General features: G+C 42.6%; 1 protein-coding gene across 6 annotated transcripts in view; it reads left to right on the forward strand.

Annotated features, from left to right (window-relative positions):
* Positions 1 to 20,543, forward strand: part of DENND5B (DENN domain containing 5B) — a 119,277-nt gene that overhangs the window by 58,870 nt on the left and 39,864 nt on the right. For all 6 annotated transcript variants that reach the window (XM_069807605.1, XM_069807607.1, XM_069807608.1 and 3 more), the window contains 3 exons: positions 2,544 to 3,210; positions 15,628 to 15,815; positions 19,223 to 19,759. In XM_069807605.1, coding sequence (XP_069663706.1) covers positions 2,544 to 3,210; positions 15,628 to 15,815; positions 19,223 to 19,759 — 1,392 coding nt within the window. The remainder of the gene's footprint in view (positions 1 to 2,543; positions 3,211 to 15,627; positions 15,816 to 19,222; positions 19,760 to 20,543) is intronic.

Genomic DNA, 20,543 nt, shown 5'->3' on the forward strand with positions numbered 1-20,543 from the left:
AGGGATTACAATGTGTGTGTGTGTGTGTATCTGTGTCCTACCTTCGTGTTTAGGAAAAGGGTGTCTCCTGCCCATCACTTCTAGAGATGGGGTATAGATTAGTTCGTATCTTTTTGCCTGTGTTTGTGCAGCTTCCTTTTGTTTTTCCAAACCATGTTGATTATAAGCCGTATTGCAAGTATGCTTTAATTCCACATTTTTCTGCTGATGGATATGTTTAAATATAAATAGTAAAGTGCTCTGAAAACCAAAATCCTGTCCTTTGATCAGTAATCTTGGATAGTTTTCTGTGTTTGTACAAAGATGCAATAAAGGTGACTGACTGCCTTCTTGCCGTTAGTCAGCCAGCTTCAGCAGCAGGCAAAGCTTTCAACCCCCTTAGCACGTCCCAAGCCGCTCTTCCCCAACACTCTCCTGTGGCACATGTGACAAACACAGACAAGATGGGAAGTGATTGATGTCTAAGGCGCTAAGATGAAGGTTTTCATGCATTAACTGCAAATTTGAAGCTTTCTGTATTGCTGGAAAATGAGCACAGGCCCTTCCTTTTGATCTTAGCTTCTTAAATGACTCTTGGTCATTCTTCCCTGCCTCAGTGCTTTCCCATCTTCTTTCTTTCTCTGCCTTTTTCTGTGTCCTCTTGTAGGTGTGACAACAGTGGCAGTCTCTGTGCCAGGATTTGCAGCCAGGGTCTTAAAATGTCAGTATTCTGCATATGCTGGGCCATGGCTGAGGCTTAATAGATGGGTGTCCCTTTGTGTGTGTTTACTCGGTATATAAAGGACGAGGGAATAATAATTAAGACTTGGAGGCAATTTATTTAAAAGAGCCTTCTGAAACTGTCTTAGCCAGTCTGAATTTCCCTGATGCTTATCTGTTCTTGATTGTACCAGTACATATAATTTGCTTATCCAGATATTCTTCTGTAAAGTGAGGAAAATATAGTCTTTGATAATGTTGAGATTGAAACCTATTATTTTGGCCTGATTGGATTTGATAAAGCTATAGCTGCTATTGAATGCCCACATTCTAGAAATAAATTTTTATTAAGCAAGCCTGCCAAAAAATGAGGATAAGAGATATTGTGCAGAATAAATTTAAATAAAGTGTGAAACAAGGATTTTTTTTACTACTACTTTATTGGAGAAGCCATAACCACAGCACTGCTGTTAATGCCTCGATAAAAACTATAAACCTTTTGAATGGAAATGTGGCTGCTGTTCAAAAATGGTTCAAGCTGCAATTTCATGGTTGATGTCAGCAAAGCCCATCAATTGAATTAAATTCTTCTACCAACTCCAGGCTACTTATTTCCCTGTACATTACCTTTTAGAACAATACAGAACAGCTGCCCTAGATAACTTAGGGGCTTGCTAGCATGTTGTGAAGTGAGTCTGGACCACTTGTCTAAATCCCAGCTGGGCTTGTAGCAGCTTTATCAGGCTGTCGAATGGTCTCCTGCAAGGTGCACTGGTGAAGTTCAGGGTAGGATGTGCCTGAAAATATACAATTATTTCTCTTGACCTCTTCCACAATCACAAGAATTTACTCCTGGTCAAGGCAAGACATTAGGGGATGGACTCAGTCATGTGCAGGCTCACATCCCTTAGGAAAGTTGGCTTCTTTGGAAGTTGCCTTTTGGAACAGGAGGAGCACTTTGAAGGCTCTCCCTCTCTTCTTTCCTTTTATTTCTTCAGATGGAAGGAAGGTACAATGGAAGCTTTAGTTCTTCGTTTATAAACATACTGATTTAGCTAGAACATAAGGAGTTTCATGTTGATGCCCATTCAAAACAAGTTTTGCTGGATGTTTGTTATTTTGTATTAGATGGCTGATAGAATTCCTGAGGAATGCCTGGAAAAATGCCTCGAGTTATCACTAGGGCTGTGTTTCAGAGAAACACCCAGTGTAGTAGAATCACTGCAAAAGATTTTGCTGACTGGTAAATAAAAAACAAGGCTTTCAAAGATTTTGGGTGTTTCCCTCCTCCCCCACCCCCACCCCCTTCTTCCAATCTAAGCTATTTTGTAGCATTTAAGGAAGAAAGTAAATGTAATAGTTGTCAGTCAATTGTTTTGGGTTTTTTTTAAGAAAATTAGGGAAGATCAAAGAATTTAAAGAAGTCTGTGTAACTTGAATTCAGTGGTATAAGATGCTTCCTTGGCTCTGATTTGAGAGTACTGTGGGCACAATATATGCGAATGAGAACAAAACTGGGTGTTTTTATGTGATGCTTAAGTAAATGAGACAAAGACTATTCAGTAGTGAAAATAATTTCACAAAGTAATGAAAATGAGTCGTAACCACTTAATAGATAGGTCATTTTGGAGGGTGTTTTCATTTCTTCAGTCATGTCTACCTCTTTTTTTAAGTAGCATCAGTTTTAGGCTGTTTGTTCTTGGGCTACTTTTCAGGGGGATTGTGTTTAATGATAAATGGCTTGTTATGATGTGGTGGATAAAAAGAATGTGCCTGTAAAGCAAAAGTAACAAAATAAAATTGTAGCATAGATAACTAAATCTATTTGTTTTCTCTTTTCTTAGCTGTGTATGCCCAAAGGGCTGTCTTTCAGGACGCAGGCAGATAACAGAGATCCACAGCTCCATTCATTCATCATCACCAGAGAAGATGGCTCTCGTACGTATGGGTTTGTGCTCACGTTCTATGAGGAGGTCACGAGCAAGCAGATCTGCACAGCCATGCAAACGCTCTACCAGATGCACAATGCAGAGCAATACAGCAGCGTCTGCGCCTCCTCCTCGTGCAGCATGGACTCCCTGGCCAGCAGCATCGACGAGGGTGACGCCACGTCCCTTGCCAAGCTCCAGCGGTACAACTCCTACGACATCAGCAGAGACACGCTGTACGTCTCCAAATGCATATGCCTCATCACCCCTCTGCCCTTCATGCAAGCCTGCAAGAAGTTCCTGGTCCAGCTCTACAAGGCGGTGACCTCCCAGCAGCCGCCACCTCTGCCCCTGGAGAGCTACATCCACAACATCCTCTACGAGGTGCCTCTGCCGCCCCCCGGGAGGTCGCTGAAGTTTTACGGGGTTTACGAGCCCATCATTTGCCAGAGACCTGGGCCCAACGAGCTGCCGCTGTCTGACTACCCGCTGCGGGAGGTCTTCGAGCTGCTGGGCCTGGAGAACCTAGTCCAGGTTTTCACCTGCGTTCTTCTGGAGATGCAGATCCTTCTGTACTCACAAGGTGGGCGCTTGTCCGGTGATGCACGTTGGGTCTGTTCCCAGCGGGCAGTTCCTGGGCAGCTGCAGCCACAGGAGCTAATACAAAGCTGATGATTTTCAGCGGATTTGTTAAATGTGAGAAAGTAATGAAAAAATGTGAGAGAAACGAGTCTGTCCTAATGAAAGCACTAAATAATTGTTTCCTCCAGGCAGTCTAGGTGCCGCTTGTTTAATTATGCATTATATTTATCACTTGTGACAGCTAGCAGTAGAATTCACTTAATTATTATCCTTACATTGCCCTTGATCATGCTGCAAGACAGCATGAAACTAATCCTATCTTCTGCAAAAATACCAGCAGAAAGTAATACATCTTGCAGAAGAGACTCTTGCTACTTTCTTTTTAAAAGTTCAGCGGTCTATTGAAGTTTGCTAAGATTTCTCCTCCCCCCCCCACCATATCATGGATACATTCTTGTTAAAGCGCTGAGAGTTTTTTAGCACTTAAAGTTTTAATGCTGGGTTGGAACTGAGTGGAGTTACAGGGCATCCCTTTGTAGTCTTACTTGAGATATTTGGGAACTTTTCTGGCAAGGATGCTGGTACTTCTTTTTGAGACGCTTAAGATTGCAATTGGCAAAGGCTAGCCACATTGGCAGAAGCTGCTTGCGCAGAGCCTGTCCATGTTGAAGTATGCCAGCAAGCTTTTGAAAATCTGGTGTGTACCTTTTCTCTTCTGGTTGTGTCTTTCTGCAATAGTGCAATACTCTGCTACAAGTTTTGGGAATCTTGACTTAGCGCTGGGCGTGCTCTGAGGTTTTACACCCCGTTACTCTTTCCTGCATGTGAGTCTGGCCCCGGTGATACTTTTTTATCAAAAGTTATGTGTTGCAACTGTTGGGATGCAACCAGAGTGCTGGAGCAAGTCGAGTTCAAGTTCCTGCTGACTTTAAAGGGGTTGTCCAGACCTTTTGGAGGTTTCTCGAAGGCTCACTGGATGCCTGTCCATATTATCTGGGTTCCCAAGTGGCCTCTGTGATGCTGACGCAAAATTAGGAGAATGTGCATCAGGGAAAAAGTTTGGGGGGGCTGTTTCATCAGACTAGAATGAACAACATGAAGCCAGGAGGTATGTGTACCTTTTAACAAACAGAAGAAAAGATGCTGAATACCTAGACTTCTCAAGAGATGTGGTTCAAGCAACAGACAGCTGGAAATGGAGAAGAGAGAGAGGATGGGAAGTAGTCTAAAATGAGTATGGGTAACGAACTTTCAGGCTCCAAAAGTGAATGCTTGGGTTTGTTATATAGAAGAAGAGGTCAGTAAGTGTGTAGTAGTAATACTAATGACTAAATGACTGAGAATGGGCAAAAATGTTCAGGGAGGTGGAAGAAGGGTAGTTCTTCTGCAAATGACTGAATTCAAAGAATTGCTAGTTCTTTGCAGAGCACTTCTCCATATGGACTCCGGGGGTTTGCTTTCAAGAACTGAAAATGAAGGGCTTTATCTGCTCTCGGTTTGAAGTGTGAGCAGAAATCCTGCTGTTCGTTTTGATTAGGCTGCTTTTCCCCTCCCTTCTGCTTCTGTGTGTGTGTGCTTACTCCTTTCTTCCTCAGTTTGAATCATGCTGCCTTTGCCACTTGACACTGGGGTTTGACATTAAGCAGCAACACCACTGCAATGCCTCCCCATCCCTGCTCATCATTCCAACCCTCGTCCCTGCTTATGGACTGACTGAAAACTGAGATTTTTTTTTTTTTTTTTTTTACTGTACAGTATTAGCATTAGGAAAAATCTGCTTCTCAGATTACATCTTAGTAATATATTGTGCAGATGGATAGCAACCTGAATATGCATTACTTTTGTAATAGTCCTTGAGACGGGTACAAAATATCCACTAAATAATTTTGACTCAATTTTCAGTGCCACCAGAAGTTAGATAAATAAGTGGTTTTCTTCCAATTAATGGCTATAATTCAAGGGTTTGCACTGTGGGGTTTTTTTAAAGAAAAATGAGATAGTGAGAATTAATCTTCTCTACCCTCCAAAATTCAGATATTCCCCCCCCCCCGCCACTCTTCCGCTATTATTGGTGACTCTAGGGATGTCCTTGATGTGACCGTTACTTCCCTATCTAATATAGACACAACTTGATGGTGCATGGGGAAAAGCATAGAATTGTATTAGGGAAATACTGTGATTATGTAAATAGCATTGTAATGCTGGTTCCCGGAGGTGAGGAATGTGGAGTGGAGGTCAAGTGCAAAGCCTCACTTTTGGCATATCCTGATAGCTGGGTGCTTGGCTAATTGTGCACTGCGGCTTCTTTTAAATGTCAGTCTTGCAATTCCTGAAAGAGGAAAACAAAGCAGCTCTTCTCCTATTTGAGATATAACTAGGCTAGATACCACTGAAGTCTCCTCTCTAAGCTTTGAGATCCATCAGGGGGAAACACTTTCTTAACTCCCAAGTTCTTTCAAGGCAAAAGATGAAAAGAAGTTTTTGGCTTATGTATCTGTTGTTCCAAAGTAACAAATGAAAGAGTGATTTTGCGAATTTGTCCTTCCTTCCCCTTCTGCTTTAAAGAGGGTGGACTCGCTGGACTGTGTTTCCAGTGGCCTGGCCTTGCTGCAACTTTCCCAAATTCAATGAGAGATTAGCAGAAGATGGTCTTGCATCCACAGAGTGCAATTTCAAGCAAGACAGCATTATGAACCCAAAGTCAGAATTTACTGAAATGCTACCATACTCAAGAAATCAGAGCACTAGACCAAAACCTACTTCAGTTCACCAAACTATTTCAGTGAGAGTGCTGCTAATAACACATGTGGAAATGTAAGCTGACTTTTTTTGTGGTTCTCCTAGCCTCGTTGGAAGGAAGCTTTTAATTCAAGTTTGCCAAAATAATTGTTCCTCTTTTTAAAGAATAAAGACTTCTTTTGGAAAGTTGAGTGAAAAATACAAATTATTGCACAACCCTGAACATACAATGAGCCTGCTGGCCGTCTGCAGAGAACCTGAAACTTCTCACTAAACATCTGTCCACTAAAGGCAGACTACTTTTCGTGGCCAAGAAAGAGCAGGAGGGATATGAAGACTGCAAACACTGGGAACAACTGGCCCAACAACTTTAGTTCTAAACTTTATAGGCAAGCGTGAGCAGTGGGCTGCCTGGTGAAAAGATTGTGGTCAGGTGGAGTTGCACCTAGCTGGTGGAAACAGCAGCGAAGGGCTGGCAGGGAGGTTGCACAGAGACTGTGCTGGCTTTTCTGGAGTGGTTTTTCTCTAGTGAACTAGTAGTTGATGATGAAAAAGTTTATTTTTAACCCTGTAGCTGAGGCATAATGTTTCCAGCAGCCTGAACAAAGGCATCCAACTAGATGAAGAGGTGAGGGTGTCGGGTGACTTTACCCAGCTTGCCCTGGACACGTTCCCAGCATGACACGAGAGTGTCTGGCTCAGCTCTGCGGTGGAGACAGGACCAATTGGTAGCTGTTTGTACCATGGCTGCTACCGTCAACTTTGGGTATCTAGTTGCTCTGTTCATGGTGTTTTTACGGGTGAGTGGTATCCCATCACTTTGGGAGAGCGAAGGGATTGCAGTGGACTGTAACTTCACTTTGCAGCTGTGGTGGTCAAGCACAGTGGTGGAGAGACTGACGTAGAAGAATGATGAGCTCATTTTTTGAGCTCACTTTTTAAGCTTTTTTGTTTCCAAACGTTTTGGACTGCAGGCAACTACCTTGATCCTCAATTTGCCTCAAATTTATGGTTTAAACTTTGAAGCAGCCGGGTGCTAAGGAGCTATTATCATGGCTTACAAACCAGAGTTTGGGAACCACTGGTGTGGATAATTAATTATGTCCTTCTGGTGCAAAAGCATTTCAGTCTGAAGCTGTGAAACATCTGTGGAGCTTGGGAGCAGCAAACGGTGCTGTGGCAGTGTTAGGGCAAAACGCAGAACAAGGCAAGGATAGCTTGGGAACTGGCAGAGACCTGTGCTTGCGCCCTAACTGGCAAGACTGAAAAGGCAAGTCCTTACTGTTAATGGAGACAGTGTGGACTTCCAGGGAGTTAACCAAAATCACCATTGGTGGGTAGATGTAATAGACTGCTCTAAGTGCTGGCTTTGGCCTGCAAGGCTGATACAGAAAGCTGTACCTGAAAGTAGTAGAAGCAGAATTCCTGTGGCTTCAGGTTACATCTTCCTGCCTATAGAGAATACTTTTAAGTTTAAATAGGGCCAAATTTTAACAATGGGGCTTTGAAAACCAAGGGAGGGGATTAGATATTTTTCCCCTGCAATTCTTCAGGATGTAGTCTTTGGATTGCAGCCTTCTAAACTTCATTCTCTAAAAATGAAAGCTTGGATTATAATGTGTTCCTGTGACTTTCAAAGGAAAGACATGAGAACTACCAGACTCCCAATAAAGCAGAAAAAACTGATAGAGAGTCGTATTTGTTATCACTAAACAAGGCACATGGTGTAGCACACATCTAACGTTGTGTAAGCTTGGGGCTTACAGACTTTCATTTATGAAACAGACTTGCTGTTGTAGTTTTATTATCGTTTATTCAATCGTAGAAATTAATACTCTTGCAAGTGCCCTTTATTTTATTCAGAGCACAGCTCTCCCATGCGACCGTGGAGATGTAAGAGTATTGTGAATGTCCAGGTTCCCAGCAGTGTCCAAGCTAATAACGCTCTGCAATAGCTGCTACAATTTCCCAAGGATCGGTAACAAAATGCCACTGGCGTGAGATGTCTGCTGGAGAGAGATGAATTAAACTGTGGGCTCTGTGGAAACCTCGGCAATCCATTTTGTATGTCTGCCTTTCTAGGGATTTAAACATGAGAGAGAACGTGTGGAAGAGACAAAGATAAACTTCTTAGAGCTTAGGCTGTTTCTGTTCTTTATACTTTTGAGCTTTCCCCAAGTTGTTTTTCAAAGGGCTTGAGTAATTGCTCCTTAAAGATTGAAATATTATTTGCATTTTTTTTCAATCTTAGAAATGATAATACAAATGACTATGCATATATATAGTCATCACCTAGAAAAAGGTGGTGTCTGAAAGATGTTTCTTACAAAGTCTGTTTTGGGGGAGATTTTTTAAAATGAATACACGCATGATGTGTTTGCCTTTTAAAGCATTTTTACATCAAATAGTTATGGAGAAAACCTTTGCTCTTCTGCTCATTTAAATAGTTGCACTCCACACTGGTATTCATCAAAACTAATGGGAAGCTGTTGCAGAGAACAATTTACATAGGGACAAAATGTGTCTATGCTGTGAAAGAGACCTGGGTTTAGGGCTTCAACAGCACCAGAGTCAGAGGAGACTGCAGTGCGTGTTCCCCTGGAAAGGAGACAAGTAATTGGATAGAATAATCAGAGAATCAAATATACTCTTCATTTTTAACTTAGGTGAAAGGACAAAACTGTTCTTTAATTAAAAGTTGCTCAGTTTTGTTGGCTGAAGTCAGTATGGCCTGAAAAGTCAAGTTTTTAAAGCATCTGGAAACAAGGAGCTAGTACAGGTCTGTACCACCACCCGACTCCTGTTTGTATTCACAATCAACTGTAGAGGAAGATGGGCCAACTGCTTTTAACACTATGCACACACACACAAACACTCCACCACCTCTCCACTTTTCTTAATTGGGTCTCATTATTTTCCATTATAAAACATCTTTACCTTTTAAGAACAGGGCGGGTTGGAAGAAAGTTAAATTAGGCCTTTACGTTCCAACTATGGCAAACGCTAGTTATAAATAACACAGCAGTCAAAAGTGGTCTTGAGCAAAGTTGTTACCTGCTGGAGTGTGTGCCCTCCCCACCGCCCTGCTGCCCTGGTGCAGAGCTGCTGCCCGCCAGGGAGGCTGCTCTGCCCCAGCAGCCACAGGGACAAGCAAGGGGCTCCCTGGGTCACCAGGAGCATCTTCACATGTCCTGCTTTTGTCTTGTCAGCTTTGTCACAGACTTTTGCCCTGCTCTTGGAGGCTTAACCCTGCCAGCAATGGGAGCTAATTCAAGTTTTCCTGTGAATTAATTCTTAAAGTGGCTCTTAATCATAAACTAATTTATGCTGAACCACCGATGGCAGGCTGTGACACGGATAAATCATATAAATGTAAATTTATTGAAGTGAAAGTGATTTTTTTTCCATTAAGCACTTGCCAACGAGGGAAAATGGGAAGAATTGGCCTTGGTGAATATCAGCCTTGGGATGTTTTTCTTGGGGCAGAGCTGACCCCCAGTCTGAGAGGCCAATTCTTAGTTCAGCAATTAGATGCAGGCTCAGCTTGATCATCCTGTTTAAGAAAACATGAATTTTCAGATTTGCATAAATTGGCACTCTGCTTTTATCTTGTAACTCGTGCTGTATCACTCGCTGGTAAATCCACTCTTCTGTTGGGCATAAAGAGCATTGAGATGCTGTGGGTCATTTCCCCAGGACGATCTGCTGGTTACAACCCCATGTCACCAACCTGTCCGAGTTCCCTGAAGGCAGCACTGATGCAAGGTGATTTCTATGGCGAATAAACATTTCCTGAAGTGTTTTTTGTGCATTTTATCTGAGCATCTCTTGAAAATCACCTGGTCTGGCTTGTCAGTCATCGCAGCTGCCGGTATACAAACCAGATGAAAGGTGGAAGCTTCCAGGGTGCTTTGAAGTCTGTGACACTTATATGCATTGATTCTGTGGAGCTATTGAGATCTGATTTGAAAACCTTTGCTTTCATAAACAATTTTTGTTTCAGATGTGAATTTCAGATTTTCTTTTTCATCTGCAGTATGCTATATATAAACATTACAGATCTGAAGGTACCAAGCCCCTAGACAGGTTTCATAACCGTTGTGCACCATGCCTGACTCATGCTCAGAGCTCAAAGCAAAATATTACTTTTTGTTTTCCAGTTTTTCCAATATAGCTGGTTCAGCTAATCCATCCCTTGTTACAAAAAGTAGCAGTTGAACAGCAATTGCTTATAATACTTTGACTGAAGAGGTAGCATGTGGAAAAACTATTAGTCATGAGAATGTTTTAAAGCCAGTTCAGGTGTTTCCCTCTGAAGATTTAGCTCTTATTCATTAAGGTTCATTGATTTATTATTTTTCCCCTCTGTTGTTGGCTTTGTTTTGTGTAAAACTATTGCTTAGAATTGTTTTGTTCCTTTTGATAAGGTGCTCTTTGAGAACATCTGATTATCATCTTCCAGGCCACATATTTAAATAAGTGGCTTTGCAAAGCTGCAGTTATACTTTATGCATGTTCAAAAAGCAGTAGAGGAAAGCAAGTGGTGTCCAGGTAACCCATCTTTTCAAATGCTTCCAAGTGCTTTCAAATTGTATGTAAAGCCGGACTTAAAAAGGAAAAGAAAGAGGAAGCACAGCCTATTTTTAAAGCATCGTACTGAATTTAGAAGATCCAGGCTGAGACTCCAGCTCTGCAGTAGTGCTTTCTACCTTAGCTTTGGTAGGTTACTGGAACAGAGAGTTGGAAAACTGCCCAGCTGTTCTTTCATCAGGAAGGCTGGGTGTGTTGAAACTGGAATAACAGCGTACTGATCAGAGCAAGAACACTGTTTCTGGTTTGAGCGTGTGTATGCTCTTACACGTGTCTTATACTCAAAAATCCTGTGGTTGGGCATTTGCTGAGAAGGTTCCAGGTGAAATTCTCTTCTGTTTGATTACGACCAAAGATTTGAACCTGTTTTGGAGGTAGCACCTGAATGAGGGAGGCCTTGGCTGTTCTGGGCAGTGGTAACATTGGTGTCCCTCTCCCCTCTCAGAGGATCTTGGTTTTCCTTTGCTGCAGCATAGAAGGTTTTTGAGATATCAGACTCCTTTGTAGCAGGAAAAGTAATTTTATGTTGAGGTTTGTGAATTGCTTAACATCTCAGAGCTTCTATACCCAACCTGTAAAATGAAAGGAGAAGGATTATTTTGTTTTGTTTTCTCAGTCACTGCCTGTGTTTGGACTTTAAGCTTCTTGGGATAGGTATTTCTGCATGCACAGTATCTGTTGTAATACCGTGCGGATTGGTTATTGTCCTGTTATTGTATTTTGGAGAATCAACATCAATACAAGTATTTGCCAAATTTTGTCCTCTTTTAGAAAAACATTTATAGTGAATTGATGTTCAAATGCTGAAACCATTTCCATCTCCAGCACAAAATAGCGATTTGTAATTATCCAGGAATCTCTCCGGGTTTGCATTTTAAGCATTATGTTGTATCTTGTGAGCCATGTGAACGTTACCAGACCTTTGCAAAGCGTGGCTGAAACATGGCACTTGCACAGCAGAACTGCCAACCTGCGGCGGAGTGGGTCCCCGCTGCAGTTACTTGTCCTGCGCAGGGCAGTCAGATGCAGGGACTTGGCCAAGGGCCCCCACAGATGCTGCCAGAAAAAGGGGTTGGATCCAGAGTCTTTGAACTTGACTCTGTTGCCCTCTTCTTCACTTAGGGAGAAGGTTAAGTGTGAGAGACAGACCCGTGCCAAATCCAGCTAAGCGGTTGTTAGGAGGCAGGAGTTGCAATAGAAGCCATAGGGGCTGCTTTGTTCTGGGATTATGCTCCTTGAGCAGTTTCTCTTGGAAAATGTTGTGTGTACAAATTAGAGATTTAACTGCGAACACGAAGAACTTGCTGTAGGGGCTGTGCTTGGTGGTGTTCCCTGTGCTGGAGAACACAGGGTAGTTCCCTGTCCCAAGAAGGCAGGCTGAGGGCTGCAGGTATAGCTCCCAAGCAAAATAAATACTGTGGTACAAGCTGTCATCGCTTTGGGAGTGGGGAGAACTGAAAACGGAAAGTAAGAGTGATACGGCAATGCATGTAAGAGAGATGGAGCAATCGGATGGAAAGGAGATCCAGGGTAAGAGAAATTTAAAGCTAAAAGCTCATCTGCATGCTGCAGAGAAACACATCTGGTGTTTGGGACAGTCAGTAAGTCTCCAGATCTTCTGGGTCCTTTCTCCACTGTCCCGGGCTGCACAGCAAAGAGAAGGGGAGGCAGCACCCTAGGCTTAGGTCTCCACTGTCTGCTACTAATTTCTGTACCTGGGGATGATTTTGCACAGATCCCATCTTTGCTCTGTTGGCACCAGCTGCTGCTGTGGGCCATCACCATGGGCTGTGACCTGCTCGTGCATTTAAAGCAGTCAATAGTAGCCTTGTTGGCATCACAGGACCTTTCACTGCTTTCAGCATGGCATACGCCACATAAGTTGGGTGAGCCCTGAGAAGAGGAAAGGATTTATTTCACAGGTCTCAGGAAATTGCCTTGGTTTGAGGCATTCATCACTCTGAGTTTGTGACCTTCTGTGGATATCACCCAGGCAGTGTTTTTACTTTTTGTATCTTTTTCCGGATGTTTCTTGATGTCAGATGGATGGGAAACAGGACTGTCGTGTCCTCGCTCTGCTCAACAGACAGGCCTTTCTCAAAAGACACTCCCTAAACTAGCAAATACTATCTAATCCCCTATTCTAGCTTTAAAGGTTAGAGTAGCATCAGAGAATAGTTTTCCTACCTGGGCCTCTCATTCATAAAATAACAGGCAAAACTTGGCTTGCAGTTGGAGGTTGTTATCTAAGTCTAGTAGTGATGGTGGGATAGGATCTGGAAATGCTCTCCCCCTTGATGCAAGCACACAGAGTCTATACAAACCCTGGTTTTTCCATCCGCTTCCATTCTTTCCCTCCTTCCTTTTTTTCTGTTCTGCCTCCCCTTTTTCTCTCTCTGATTTGGGGAAATGGAGGAATCCTTTGTTTCCAGGTTGTCCTCAGTAACCACTTAAGCTTCTGTCAGATGCTGATAGGTACAAGAATCTCTCCATCAAAAAAGACTTTGTGCCTTACAGGATAGGTGCCTAACCTTGTACAGGCTTGAAAGTAAATACAAAGTAACTAGAGTTTCTTACTTCATTAAACAAATATCAGAAGAACTGTTTCCAGGTTTTTTATTATGATTTTGACGGGGGAACCTGGGAACTTCCTTCTCTTCAGTGAAAGATGCTGGGTACATAAATTTCTTTTATCTCTGCTAATTGCTAACAAGCATTGCTAGATGGTAACAATTAGCCTAATAATTTGGTCAGTGCTAGTTTTTTGTGTTTTTTTTAAAAACAGCTTTCCTTATAGCAAATTGGTTACAAAACTTGTGCTAGTGACCATGTTACATATTATCAGTAGCATCAAAGAAAAGTGAGCATACATTTCCAGAGTTGAATGCCCTTATCCAAAAAGATACTTGTAGCTTTGCTGTGAAGACCTGTTATTTCACATGGCTGTGTAAATCAGAACAGACTTTGAAATTGTCTCATGCATACTAAGACATGCTACTTTCTCTATTTGATTTTTTTTTTTTTTAACCTTACGAAATGTTATGAGATGCCTGAGCTTCACCAGTAGGTGTTGTAAGTTGAGTTTGTATAAGTGCTTCTCAACAAGACAGCCAATGGACATGTATAATTATAGACCATTGCATAGGGAGGGATTCATAAATGACTGATCTGTAGCTGGGAATGGTTTTGAGGTGTAACCTTGCGACTGACTTGCATGAGTGAAAATAATTTTGAAGATTGAGTGACTAGCTATTAGTAAGACAAGATGAAAAATGTTTTTGCCCTGCCAGCTGACCTTCTGCAGATCGAGGCTGGTTTTCCACAGAGAGGTGCTAGCAAGAAGGAGAATGGGTTATGTAATTTGTTGTTTTAATTTGCATATTTATTCAAGTGCATCTTCCCAGTGACCTCCTAATAGCTGAGTAGTGTCAGATGACAGTGCTTTTGCTGTTGCTGAAGTCTGCCAGGGTATCAGGCCGGCTTGTTCAGGAAGCAGCAAGGGCCAGGCTGAGTTCCTATCCAGGCAGAAGCAGTCAGTGGGGCTATAGCAAAAAAGCCTTCTTACCCCACTCAAACCCAGAGTGTTCGTACATGTATCTTTAATTTCATGGACTGGGGCAGAAGGGCTAGGAGAGATGGGCAACAACCCAAGTGTTTCCAGGGATCTGCGTCTGGCCTTGGTGAGAGCGAAGGTCTTTTGGTTGCTCAAGGCAAAGCTTGTGACGCTTGCCTGGCACTGATAACTGGTTTTGGATACAGCCGCGGAAGAGATATCCCTTCTGCCACTTGCTGGTTTCTGACGATGTACCCATGCAGCGAAGCTGGGGGAACAACTCCTTTTGCAAATAGTGAAGAGCAGCTTTCACATGTGGTGGAGGCCCAGGACAGGAATCGGAACTGACCCCCCCCTTGTCTGTGCCGTGCACCTCATCCAAGTGCAGAGTCACTTACAAACCTGCACTTTGGTGTTCCTGTCTTTAACCACTGCTGTTAAATGAGATGTGCTGCTGCTTCATGATAAGTTAAGATTCGTGAGGAATTGGGGATTAAGTACTTTCATTTCTTAGAAATTTGGGGGGAATTGTAATTAATGCAGAAGCTGCTGTAATATGGAGTAGAGGCAATCATCCGGTTTCATATTCACCAGCAGCTTACAAGACCCAGGGGTCTTTACCTGTTTCCTGATGGATTGTCTGCAGTTTGAGATTCTCTGTAAGGATGACCACCACTTTAATGCCAACGTGTGATTTTTTTTTTTTTTTTTTTTTTAAACTGTGTTCTCAAATTTAGATTCCCTCATTTATATTCATAAATAGGTTGTGGTATTGCATCATGCCAGCTGGATATTTGAGAAATAATGTGCTCTTATCCAAACTCTGAAATATTCTTGCAGCTCAGCTGGATCAAATTAAATTTTAATTTAAAAAATAATGCACCATGTGTTTACTTGAACCAAAACATTGCAAAGCAGTGAACTAGTGGATTAAATACAAATTTGGGAAAGTAATGCAATATAAATATGCAGAATGTTTTTGAGAACTAAATTTCTGTTAGGCTTCTGTTTGGACTTTACTTAAAAGCGGTGCTTTTAAATACTTAGGAGTGTAAACTTCTGCTGGTATGTGGCCAGGGCAAGTCTTCTGGAAGTACACTCAGCCTTGGAAGTAGTAGCAAGTGGAGCAGAAGCAGACAGGCAGGAGCAAGTGAGAAACCACAGTGTTTCCTTGAAGTTCATTTCTTTCTCCTCCTTTTCCCTCGTAAAAAGGGGAAATTTTTGTAGAATTAGAGTATTATTATCTTGTACTATAGAGAGAACTTTTGGTATCCTTTTAATAAATGAATTTAATGATGGAATAGATATCTAGGTAAGATATGAATATTTATGCTCAGCAGTTTCTTCCTGGGGGTAATGAGTTTTGATGAATTAAACAATGTTTAAGGTTTTTAAGTACTGTCTTATTTTCAAAAGAACATCTTACCACATAAACATGGTTTCTGTCTTGTTTTGTCACTGATGTCCTTGCCAACCAGATTTCAAAAGTGAAACAGAAAGATAATTCAGTGTCTGTCTCTCTCTCTCCCTATCTAGATTACCAGCGTCTGATGACAGTGGCAGAGGGGATCACAACGCTGCTGTTCCCGTTTCAGTGGCAGCACGTGTATGTCCCCATCCTTCCTGCCTCTCTCCTGCATTTTCTGGACGCTCCCGTTCCCTACCTGATGGGGCTGCAGTCCAAGGAGGGAACCGACCGCTCCAAGCTGGAGCTGCCTCAGGAGGTCAGTCTTCGCCTTTGGGGTTGCTACTCTGAAACGTGTTATTAATATTTGTGTGAATCCCTGTTGGAAAATGCCATGCCTGGTGTTAGGAGGCTTCTCTGGCACAGCAAAGACTGTTTGCGAGCAGGAGTGAGGTAGTGGGGGAAGTCTTCGCAGCCCTGCTTCGGTCCTTTTCTGAGTTTAATGAGTGCTGCTAATTGCATTGACTTCTAAATGCTTCTCTTTTTGCTTCCTGCTGTGACATTGAAAGTTCCTCTGCTTTCCCCACATCACACACTTCATCAGGTTTTGTTACTCTTTGTCAGTGTCAACAGTCCTTTTGACGTGACAGAGGGCTAAAGAGCATTTCATTTGGGGATGGTCCTTGTGAAACTGGGTCTTGGGTGTGGTTGCTAGATGGTATAAACCTGTCCCTGTCTGCGCACTGCTGAGCAGAAGCGTGCCCCGTCCTGACGGCCTAGTTCCACCTACGGGTGAGCCCACGTCTTCTTGGCTGGATCGAGGTCTGTTAACTAAACCAGTGTCCTGGCCTCAAACGAGCCAGGCTTGTATTAATACCGCACCCGTGAACCACTTAGAGGCATACATACGTACTTTTAAAATATTGACTCACTCCAATGATGGTCTATTGGACTGAAGACCTTCTGTCCTGCTGTGCAATGGGAAGTGAAAACTTTGCCTGGTCTGTCACGTTTTCCCCAGAGAAAAATGACGGAAAGGTATTCCTCCTAGCCTAGGTGTTAAAATCACTGGTGGTAGAGAGTGAAATGGAGATTTTTCTACTCAGAATTTGACCAGGATAATTAAAACTGCTTCACATTTTAACCTGGCCACTGATCACTCTCCATACTGAAACGTCTTTGGTGACGGGATCCATCTCTTGAACATGCCATGCATTTTAACTTGGGTTTCTTCTTAAAATCAGTGGAACCCTAAGAATAACTGTTCGTAAAGCTGTAACATCTCATGACAGTGGCACCGCTGTGCCCCGGTCCATGTGGGGACCTCTCCTGGGGGCAGAGGCCCTAAGGCTTGCAAATAGGTGCTCTTACCGAGAAGGCAGGCAGAAGCAGCAGCAGAGAATATGCAGGAGGGGGAGTTTGTGTGCGGAAGTGGAGGAATAAACACAGGGCAAGAGTAATATGGTTTTTAATAAAGATTTATTTTAAGTATTAGGTGGAGGTGACTGATTCTTAGCCTAGGTGGCATGTAACAGTGCAAATCAAGTCTTACCTCATGGGTACAACGGCTCAATCACATAAAATTTGCACTGGAGTGGAAACGAAGCTGGTATCTAGCTATGCTTTTCAGTAAAACCATGCTAATATTACATAATTACTGCGATTTTTAAAATTATTAGTCATATGGTTTTAGTTAGCAGATTAAGCTGTCATTTTCCTTAAATTAAAATTTTAATGTGATGGGCTTGCAGTATCGCTGGAATAACAAATTAAATATTGCCAGTGAGGGAAGAGTAATAGTGGGGTGGAACACACACACACACACACAACCCCGCCGTTACAATGTTTAAGAAATGAGTGAAAAATATCAGCACAGCATTTATGAACACCACAGGTCCAGTAACTGTGGGAAAGGGAAAGAAAAAAAGGGTATTGAACAGGGAAGATCTTGAATCTCAAATTCCTCTAGACAATAAAAAGATGGAAAATCCTTCAACATGCAAGCAGTGATGAAGTGCTGTTCACTTTAGCATTCCTTTATTGTTCAGGCCAGCGGCTAGCTTTTCAAGCTTTTGCTCTAAATATAAACCATTTGTTTGTTAGAGATAAAAATTCTAACAACTGGCCATCATGCTGTCTTAAGGTTACTAATCTCTCTGCATTAACTTTAATCATCAGATGTTTTTGAAGAGAGAAGTGAGACCAATTCCCCAAGGGTTTTCTGAATCCAAATCTCATTTTTCAAATTTTGTAAATGATATGCAGAGCTGAAATTAAAAAGCCTTTGAAATGAAATATTGATAGATAAGAAGACAGTCCCTGAGCTAAGGAACCGTACCAACGCATACCACAACTCTTTAATAGCTGTATAGTTAAGTAAAGCAAATTGTTTTGTATGAAGAAATGCTTTTCTTTGTACAGTCCAAATTTATTATGAAGTGAGCTGAAATGACACGTCTGCTTTACCAAATGAATCCTAATACTTTTTAAAGTATCTATGTGAAAGATGATTAATGTCAAACATGTCCCTGAAATATCCAATATATTACAATTGTGTCTGCTGTGGAATGTGTTGTCCTGCTGAAAAGTCACCTTTTCAGAAAAGGAGGAAAATGCGTCCTTTCTGTTCACATAATCTGAAGATTAGTCTACTGTATTTGGTGAGAAGTAAAGAACAGTAAAAGTGCCTTGGAGAAGGCAGAGGAGCTGTGTTAATGGCCAAGTCAAGCTAACAAAGACCTGCTGCTGCCCTGGGCGTTTCTGCATCTCCCATTCTGCAGCTTCATGCCAGGGTAAAACCCATCAGAGCTCAGCACCTTGGGAATCTGACCTGGTTTAAGATATTATTCAGCACGGTGCACTTAGACAGAGAATTTCAGATGTAAGCCGCAGTTCAGAAGATCAATTACTAGTTTTCATTCTGCTACTATTCCTGAGGGTGCATTTGCAATGTAATTAATTTTTATGTAGGGTTCTACCATCCCCCCACTGACACTTTCCTAGTAAAAGTATCTGCTCCGCTAGATTCATGTCTTCATGTAGCTTTAATCTTATGGGCTGAGATCCATCTCCATGTGTAGCAAAGCTGTCGAAGAGCACTCTGTTTAAATCTCAGGCAGAGGAATTGCCAAGATTAAAAGCCTCCGTGGAAACAGGGGATGGGGGGGAGTGGGGAAATAGGGCTTGACCTCCAGTGGACAAGCTATACTCAGACATGATACTGAAGGATGTGCATGGGACTCTCTTTTGTAGCTTTGCTTACAGCAGCAGCATCTTTCTCACTGAACATCTCATTCCTTGGTAGCACAGCTACAGAGGCTTCCTGTAGTTAGCTCCTGGTAAAATAAACGTGCCCTTGAGATGTGGTAATTCACACAGATAGTATTTACATGGGCTGAGAAGTGGTGCTGTGCATCCTGTTTGCTGGTGTGTCCTTGGCTGGTCTGGGAGGGGATATCAAATCTTTGTAGTGAGAAGTTTGGGATCTGCAAGTCCCAGGAGAACAGGAGAGGGCAGGAGGCTTTACTTATTCGTTAAATCATTGCCATTCAGTTGCCCCCTAACTTTACTGAAATGTGAAATGTCACAGGCTCGACGACACAGCATCTCCTGCATATTTATGTTCTTACCTTTTTGTCTGGAAGCACCCTGGGAGAATAGGGCTACTTAGCAGAGGAGCCAATTCAGCGCTGAGTGTCCGTTTTGAAACTTTTCTTTGTATTTCAGGCAAACTTGTGCTTTGTAGACATCGATAACCATTTCATTGAACTGCCAGAGGAATTCCCTCAGTTCCCCAACAAGCTGGAGTTTATCCAGGAGATCTCCGAGGTTCTCCTGCAGTTTGGGATCCCACCGGAGGGTAACCTGCACTGCAGCGACAGTGCCACCAAACTCAAGAACCTGGTTCTTAGTGACTTGGTGAATGATAAGAAGAACGGGAACATCCCCAGCAATGCCCTCAACATGTACGAGCTGCTGAAAGGCAACGAGACCATCGCCCGCCTGCAAGCCCTCGCCAAGAGAACAGGCGTGACGATGGAAAAAATGACCATCACGGCTCCCCTCGCGGAAAAGGAGAAGGATGGGAAATTGCCGTGTGAGGAGGTGGAGCTGAGGGACTACAAACTGAACGTGCAGCTTCGCGAGGTTTTTGCCAACCGCTTCACGCAGATGTTCGCAGACTACGAGGCTTTCGTCATTCAGGCTGCCCCCGATATGGAGTCATGGCTGACGAACAGGGAACAAATGCAAAATTTTGACAAAGTAAAGATAGCTGTGTATTCATTTTTCCATCTGAAAGTGCTTTTGGGAGGTGGGGGAGAATAGCTATATTATGTATATATAGCCTAGGTACTCTTTAATCTGCCATTCTTCATCTGCCTGACGGAGAGATTTGTCCATTTTTGTTACACAGGGCCAGATCGCCTGTCAAAGTAGATGGGTGAGCCAGTCAGAGCTGTCCTGGCTTGTACGAACTGTGCTGGCAGGTGTCTGCCCAGCTGATGGGGCTTCTCCTGTGGGTTTGGTGGAAGGGTAGCAATGGAAAGTGACTTTTTCTTTCTTTCTTTCTTTTTTTCTTTGCTGAGAGGAGAGGTGCACACATGAGACAAAACCCAAATCCAGTGTTTCTTGTTTCATAATCTCTCAGTAGGGCTTTTTGTTAATGAGTAGCGTTGTTCTGTAGAAGGTTATCACATCGTTATGGCAGAAGAGTACTGTTATGACTCCCTTGTAGTCTGTATACAAGAGTGAAAAGGAAGCTGAAATTGGAAATGGGGAAATAAATAGACTGTAGGCCAGCAAAAGGAATGAGAAATGTTTGGAAGCTTGCACAGTTATTATTTCCAAGTGACTTTGCAAAGTAGATAGCGTTCTTAGCCATCAGCTTTTTCAGATAGAAGTCCTTCTCCAAGGAGAATGTCACAGGGTTAAACAGTCAGGAATAGACTAAATATTGATTTGAGTGAGTTTTTGATCAAAAAAAATGCTGCCATGCCTTTTATTGGTCTTGTTTGTATTCAGGCGTTGAACAGTGCAGCATTCAAAA

Source organism: Haliaeetus albicilla, chromosome 19, assembly GCF_947461875.1.
Source record: "Haliaeetus albicilla chromosome 19, bHalAlb1.1, whole genome shotgun sequence".
Taxonomy (NCBI): domain Eukaryota; kingdom Metazoa; phylum Chordata; class Aves; order Accipitriformes; family Accipitridae; genus Haliaeetus; species Haliaeetus albicilla.